The 7,279-nt window shown below is 39.6% G+C and overlaps 1 protein-coding gene across 1 annotated transcript; it reads right to left on the bottom strand.

Moving 5' to 3' along the window:
* Positions 1–1,315: 1,315 nt before the first annotated feature.
* On the bottom strand, positions 1,316–6,096 carry LOC121898405 (4F2 cell-surface antigen heavy chain). Its single transcript, XM_042413439.1, has 10 exons — positions 5,915–6,096; positions 5,417–5,795; positions 3,984–4,148; positions 3,784–3,875; positions 3,623–3,700; positions 3,472–3,530; positions 3,185–3,377; positions 2,165–2,272; positions 2,012–2,077; positions 1,316–1,862 (listed from the first exon to the last, which is right to left on the bottom strand). Exons 1-10 carry the CDS (start codon positions 5,939–5,941, stop codon positions 1,473–1,475), a joined length of 1,557 nt encoding a protein of 518 aa, XP_042269373.1. The 5' UTR covers positions 5,942–6,096; the 3' UTR covers positions 1,316–1,472.
* Between the last annotated feature and the right edge of the window lie 1,183 nt (positions 6,097–7,279).

Below are 7,279 nucleotides of genomic sequence, written 5' to 3'. Positions count from 1 at the left end.
GTGTTTAAGTTTCAATGACCACTTGTTTCTGCTTTCACTGCTACAACCTTAACAGCAACTAAAGGCCTTTGGGGATTTCCAAAGCTACTTCACTAAAACAACTTGGAAATTTTTTAGTTTTTCATTATCTCTGTCAAAATGTACAGTAGCTCATATAATTGATTGCCGAATTAATTTCCCCCTAAATGTAATAAAAGTCTTCTTTTTTTTTTTGGAGATACAACAACATTCATTTTGTTAAAATGTTTTTCTATTTTTATGTTCCCCATTATGGAGAAAACTTTAAAGGAAAATTTATAAAATTTATAAAGGGCATTGCCTTAAAGATCTTATTTTTATAGGTGAAATATTATTGTTACAAATGAATGAACCCTTAAGACATTAGAAGTCACGTTGCATCCCAGCGATAGAAAATAGTTTCGATTTGGTTTGAAAACACTAAACTGTAAATTTATGTCAGCATAATTTCTTAGAGGTTTTTAGAGGTGAAAGGCTGTGAATTTCCAAAGCATGAGGTATTACAAATAGTTATTAATGTTTGCTTCATGTGATGAGATAAAAAACTTGGAGTATTTTTAATGACTTATTGTGAAACAACTAAACACAGTAATGAGGAAGAGAACGATTTAATCTTAAAACTGAAAATAGTAATACAAAATAGTTACATTTGAAACTGGTGATTAATATGGGAAAATAAGGAACGCTTCAAATAAAGATGAATTGAAGAGCTGAATGATGAATTCTTTTTGTATAAACAGTTTCATTTCTATGAACAAATATATGTCATCTTTGGAAACTCACGAATTAGTTCAATAGATCTCAAAGTCTCACACAAGCAGTATGGACATTGGAGCAGCAGAGCTGTGAGTATTGCTACAGCACCACCATGTGTTTACTAGTGTACACCTCCTGAACTGGACATGCATTTCTAGAAAGTTATAGTTTCTCCTCAGACAATCACTCTCTCAGCCAGCGGCAAAAAGTTAAATTAATGGAACCGCACATTTGCTTCCCAGATGACATTCTATAATCTTGAATTGCTCAACAAGAGATTACCCAACGGTTTGAGGAAATAGCTTAAGAATGCGCCTGTGAGGTGGGATGAGGATGTGACTTGCAATGTGGTTTCTTTTAACAACAGACAAGCGTGTGACTAAATGAAATACCACCAGATTTGGGTTTCATTTTGTTCATACAAGTTCACCTTTGGGTATTTACTTGGAAGTTAACCATGACATTTCAAATCACTTCTATGGAAGATAAATTCTACTGCTTGATATTATGACAGCCAGAGAACAAATGATACTACGCAAAATACAGAACCATTACTTTATTTCCAGTGCCCTCTGAGCACATAGTAATCAGCACTTTATAAAAACAATACATTTGTGTCAGACATTTCATCTTGTGAGAAGAAAACAGTTTCCACCTACATCTCGACACAACTGACTGTTGCTGCAACTCAAAAGGCTCTATGAGTAGCTTCCCGCCTCAAACAGTTTGATGACGATGGCTTCATGGGGCTGCAGTTCAAGCGTGTACAGAGATGTCGACCCGAGCCGGTCCATTCCTGTGCTGGCCACAAACACTCCAGCCTGAGGCAGGCTGGGGGCCCATGTAGGTTCCAAGGCATGACGCTCAGGCCCGACGTTTAGCAGGATGAGGAAGTGGACACAACCCCACGAGCGCAGGAAGGCGAGGATCGGGGGAGATGTAGGAGAGAAAAGAGTGGAGTTGGAGTTGGAGGAGGTGTTAAAGGGGAGGAAAGTGAAGTTGCCGTAAAGAAGAGCTTCTTCTCTGGCTCTGGAGTGACTGAGGGAGGTGAAGAGAGCTACAGCTGAACGCTTCATCTTCTCCTTGTCCTGAGGGATGGATGGTAGAAATGAGTATAAGAAGTTAAATACCAAACTAATGATTTCTTTAGCTTCAGCTTTACACAACTTGCATGTTCACTTGTTAAGTCAGAGTGGATAAGACTTGTTCAGGTATTTCAGCTGGCTTTACTACTCACTGCATGAGATTCTGGTGGATCGCTGTTCTGCTCTCCATTTGACAAGGCGAAATGTAGAGAAACATTCTGTACGGCATAAAAAGGTTTCATTAAGCAACATCAAATTGCACATTGGATAATAAATTCACTAGAAGTGTCAAGCTTGGACTTTACCTGTGTTTGGTCCATCTCTTCATCATATCGGACTGCAGGTGACCCTGGCAGAGTCATTATCAACACCAGGAGTAATTTCTTCAAGTCATGAGATGCTTTACCTCCAACCTGCCAGAAAAGAAAACCATGTTTTATTTGTATTGTAACACCCTACCTAAACCAAAGGGCTATGATATTAGATGGTGAATGAAGTGGGTTGAAAAAAGACTGAATTTATAGATTATGTAAAATTATACCATTATTATACCATTAAGAAGCCCACTCAAAAATGTGTTTTTCTTGTTCCTTCAGTTGGATGTTTGAGCTTCACTCTGCAGAATGATGTATGTACAGAGTTTGATACTAGAAGGCTGTTTTCACGTTAATCTCCTGAAGATGGAGTTTTTCTGTTCCCACTGAAATCTGAGTTTAAGGGGTGTATCCATGATCATGATTTGTGACATCGCAAATAGTTTGTAGCCAATCGCGCTCCAGTATACATGTACACAAGTGTGATGTGGGAACTTGAAGCCCCCAGTTCACAAACACTGAGAATGGACTTTACAGTGAAGTAGGAGACATCTTGTGTCCAGCAGTTAAACTTTTGAAACAAGCAACATTTCTATATTCATAGAATTTCAATCTTTTAATGAGGGAGAAGGAGCAGATATAATTTTAAGGATTTTTAACAAGGTAATTAATTATTCCAAGAATAAAGGTTTTTATATGTCTGGAGTAGATCTTTAAAAAGTTTGCTTTATTGTTTGAAAATGAAACATTTATGATATAAAATTAACAAAACTACTACAAGTGTAGACAATTAAAAGCTTTGGTTGACAACATTTCTACTTTCCCTCGTGCTTTAAAAATTCTTATTCAGATACTACTTTGCCACCGAAACTATACAATAGCAGTTAATACATCTATCACATGTAGGTGCAAGGCTATTGGACCTTATTGTAAGATCATCAGGTCAAAATCCACCTGCTATAATAATATGGTTTTCAGACAAGTCCTACTGAGGAAAGCTTTAGGTCTTACTGTCCAACTAGGCCATATATCTCCTGTTGTTTGCAGACGTTTCTCTATCGCATCAGCCACTTCCTGTGCAGACAGGAGGTGAGATGAAGTTGGCAGTATTGACCTCATGACCAAATCCACCAACGTAACGTTGATCTGGCTGGAGTTGTTAAGAGGAGGCAAAACATCTCCCGTCTGTTTTACTACCACAATCCTGAAGAGGGAAAGACACACACACACACACACTCAAACAAACCTGTAGCTTCATGTTACAACACACAAATATATCGATCCACATAGAACAATACCTTTCCTCCTCCTCCTCACTACTGAACTCCTTGAAAACACTTCTCCACATTAGCAGAGTCTGAAATGTAAATATTTTATTAAGTTTAAGATTATGGAAATTCTGCTTGTGGAAAAAAGAAAAATCGAAACTATTAATGTGCATTGTTTTACCTTTTCTGAATATGCTGCATCTGTGTCACAGATTGAAAAACCTGCCACACCCTGCTCCAACCAGAACCGGATTGCATGCTGTAGAGATGTAAAGTTTTAAGAAATCCGGTATCACTTATACCGTATAATGTTTAGAAGCATCACCAGACAGAAAGCTTTACCTGTACTGTTTCTGAGGGTTTTGATGGCTTGTCTGCTACATCTTGAGGTCCCAACAGATCCAGTTCACAGAAGTCCAACACCACTTTGAGACCTGAAGTACCAGCACGGAGCTCATTAATCATCAAATCATGCAGGTTAAAAAATTTAAAAAAAAAAAAAAAAAAAACCAAACACTTATTCTGGTTGTTTGTTTACTCACCTGCTTTGTTGCTCTCTCTTAGCAGATGCTCGATCTGAGGCAACATCCCCAAGCTTTCACCAGTTACAGTGACATTTAAAGGAGATGCCTCCTTATCAAACAAGCCCTCCAGGATTAGAGCCCCTACACCTAAAGACCTGAGGTAGGGAAGCTGCTCACACAGCGCTTCAAAAAAAAGATTAAACATTAGACAGTTACTAACATTTAAATCACAATGTTATTATGCTAAACTTAATCTCTTCACCATTTGTCTCAGTATACTTTGTAGTTACCATTCACATGTATTTTAGTACTTTTTGTTTTCCATGCTTCATTTTGTATGTAACATATGCTCATAATACATGTAGTATTCTGTTTTTTTAAGGTTACTTATCTATACTACGCATTTGTTCTTGTACCTCTTCTAGGTGTTCAATTTCCTTGAGTTGAAATTTTTAAAAAGATTCTCATCTTATATTTCTAAGCACATTAAATTCCAGCATACTGTCAATATTTTCTAGTCTTGTTGTTGACATGTGGTAGCCCACAGCATGAGTTCTGTTTTGTCAGCAAACGACCAGTGTAGTTTGTGGTATCAAGTGGTTTTTGTCCCAGACGCTGCAACTTCATGCTCTTTCATGTGAAATATGACCAACGTGACCTGAAATAAGTATTCTCACAGTAACCAAGAGTCAAAGACTATCAAAAGTTTCCACTGTGGTCAAGACCGAATGTTTTCTCATGGTGTGAACATGACTCTCTGCAGCATCAGTTAGCAGGTTCTCACAGGAAGAAATCAACATTAAAAGGAAAAAACAAACCTAATCAAATCTGGATTACCAAGAAGGTAAAGCAGGTGACTTCCTCGCAGTGGGAGGTCACCATGTGTCAACTAATTTAATTGAAGAGTTGTTTAGGAACACCACTAAAGCAACTGTCTCTGCAAATATCAACTGACATAAAACTTTACAGTAAAGTGACTTCATTATTGCCGGATCTTGAAGTATTGTCTTAGAGGGCCCCAGTGTCAAAATCTACTTTTAAGACCTTCATTATTTCAGTTTTGTGCTTATTTCTCAAATTACAAAATGCATGTGTTTCAAATTATCACAGTGAAAATCCCGGACCAACACTGCATAGAGTGGAAGAAAAATGGGGGTAAACAGGGGCCCAGCTGACTTTCAGGCCTTTCAGACTTTCTTGCAGCATCTGTCATGTCTAACATGACTTTGTTAACTTTGTTTTTTTTCTCTTTTCAGTTAAGTGTTAAAATATAATCTCTCAGTGTCTACCAAGAGGCATACAGGTCAAACTGTGTGAATGAAAGTAAATGAAAAATGTGTGTGCCATTCATAAAAAAGCCGGTTGCACATGGACTGCAAATACGCAAAGTGTTTTTTAGGCTAACTACTTAAATAACTGTGAATGGCGATGATAATTATGCAATGTCTCACCGTTTATGCTCCCTGACCCCTCTGTCTGCGCCTCCATGAACATGTCGGGCTGCAGCTGGTAGAAAAGCGACTTTTGCCACCACTTCAGGTGTGTTGGCACCGGCCGGGGGCTCTTCACTACGATGGCGATGGAGGTGGCGAGCATGGCCAACCAAGCCAGCCAGAACATCAGCACCAGGTAGCACCGCACTCTTCTCCACCCCGGGCCCCCCGCCGCGACCTCCAGCTCCTGCTTGCTCAGAGGCCGCCACTGCTGCACCACCTCCGGCTCGGGGATGAGCAGCGGGGCTGACTCTGAGTCGCCCACACTGCTCGACAGCCCGGGTGCTGTCACGCTGCCGTACCCGGTGTCCCCGGCGTTCAGAGGCATCGGGCCTGGCTGCAGGTTAGTGACACATAGTTAGATGAACCAGGTTGGATTTAATGTTTAAATAAGCATGTTTACACTCATGTTATATCAACCAGGAATTCTGGCCTGCTGTTGGTTTGTTTCCATACCGTGCTGCATTTATCGGGTTGTGCCATATGAACCACAAGAATACAGATTGGTAACACAGAGGCCCCGGTTCCTGCTACTACCTGGTTTAAACAGGTGTTTTAATGACATAAATTAACTGCTTCCACTTGCTGCTGGTCAGGTGGTACACCAGTCCTCACTGGCATCTGATTTACTAATTCTGGTGATTGTGGGTCCCCCAGAGAGCTTCTAAATTAGATTTTCTATCAGGCACTCTTCCGCATGGAGCAAATGAGGACTGTAGACTACATTAAACAGGAAGCTCAAGAGAGTCTCTCAACTGTCTATTATGTATATTCGGTAAATAATAAACCAATCCATCCATTTACTTTCTATAAGCAGAGTGACTTGGGACTAATATGTCCCAACAGGCACTGGATCAGAGGCAGGGTACGGGACCAACAACAACACATGCTGCTCACACAGGTGTCAAAGTCTCCAATTCACCTAACAGCAGATACACTCACACGAATAAATGAATGAAATCAGTGAACAACAGCAAGTTATCTCCTTTACTTTACGTCTTATTCCACTGTACAAAACAGAATGGAAATTAATTGTACTTAAATAGATAAATGAACACATTTAGTCACTAGGTGAAAACCTTGTGTCTCCAATTTTCAAGATTTTCATTTGTTATCTTCTAGATGCTAATGTCTTTACTGAGTGTGTTTTCATATTCCTTGAAATTGCATATTGATTGCTGTTATTTTATCTATTTTACATTATCCATTGGATCACATCTCTGCCTTGTTGATCCTTGATTAATTTTTTCATATTTTACCTGTTTTATTATAAATTTTTGTCATATGTTTGAAATCCTGTCAGCCCGTCCTGGTCAAGTGTTAAATGTAGATTGAGACCATTTTTAATCCATTAGGCTCATAAGACCATCAGATAATAATGCAAAAAATGCATCATCCTACCAAAACAAGGACATTTCTATTAGTTCCTATAATCCCTAAATTTGGGGGGCCCTCTGGTGGCCACAGAGCTCTAAACAGCTGATAGTTTGTAAGCCTCGGCATGTCTTTAGACTGTGGGAGGAAACCCACAGGAAACACAGGCAAACTCAACACAGAAAAGTCCCAGTTGGCCCCGGCAGAGTTCAAACCCATGATCATCCTGCTGTGAGCCAACAGCACTAACCACTTTTTCCACATGCTCTAAATACCATCCAAGCACAATCATTACTCACGTTTTCTCTCTGAGGTTTCTTGCCTTTCCCTGAAGTCTTTTTCTCCTTTCCCACCTCTCCCTCTTTGTCCACAAGCGCTCTCAACTGAGCTGTGCTGCTGCCTGAGTTGAATATTTGAGTGATCGGACTTGTCAGGAGTGAGGAGGTG

This window comes from Thunnus maccoyii, chromosome 6, assembly GCF_910596095.1.
Source record: "Thunnus maccoyii chromosome 6, fThuMac1.1, whole genome shotgun sequence".
Taxonomy (NCBI): Eukaryota; Metazoa; Chordata; class Actinopteri; order Scombriformes; family Scombridae; genus Thunnus; species Thunnus maccoyii.
Note: the sequence above shows the minus strand (reverse complement) of the source record. Positions and strands in the feature narration are given on the sequence as shown.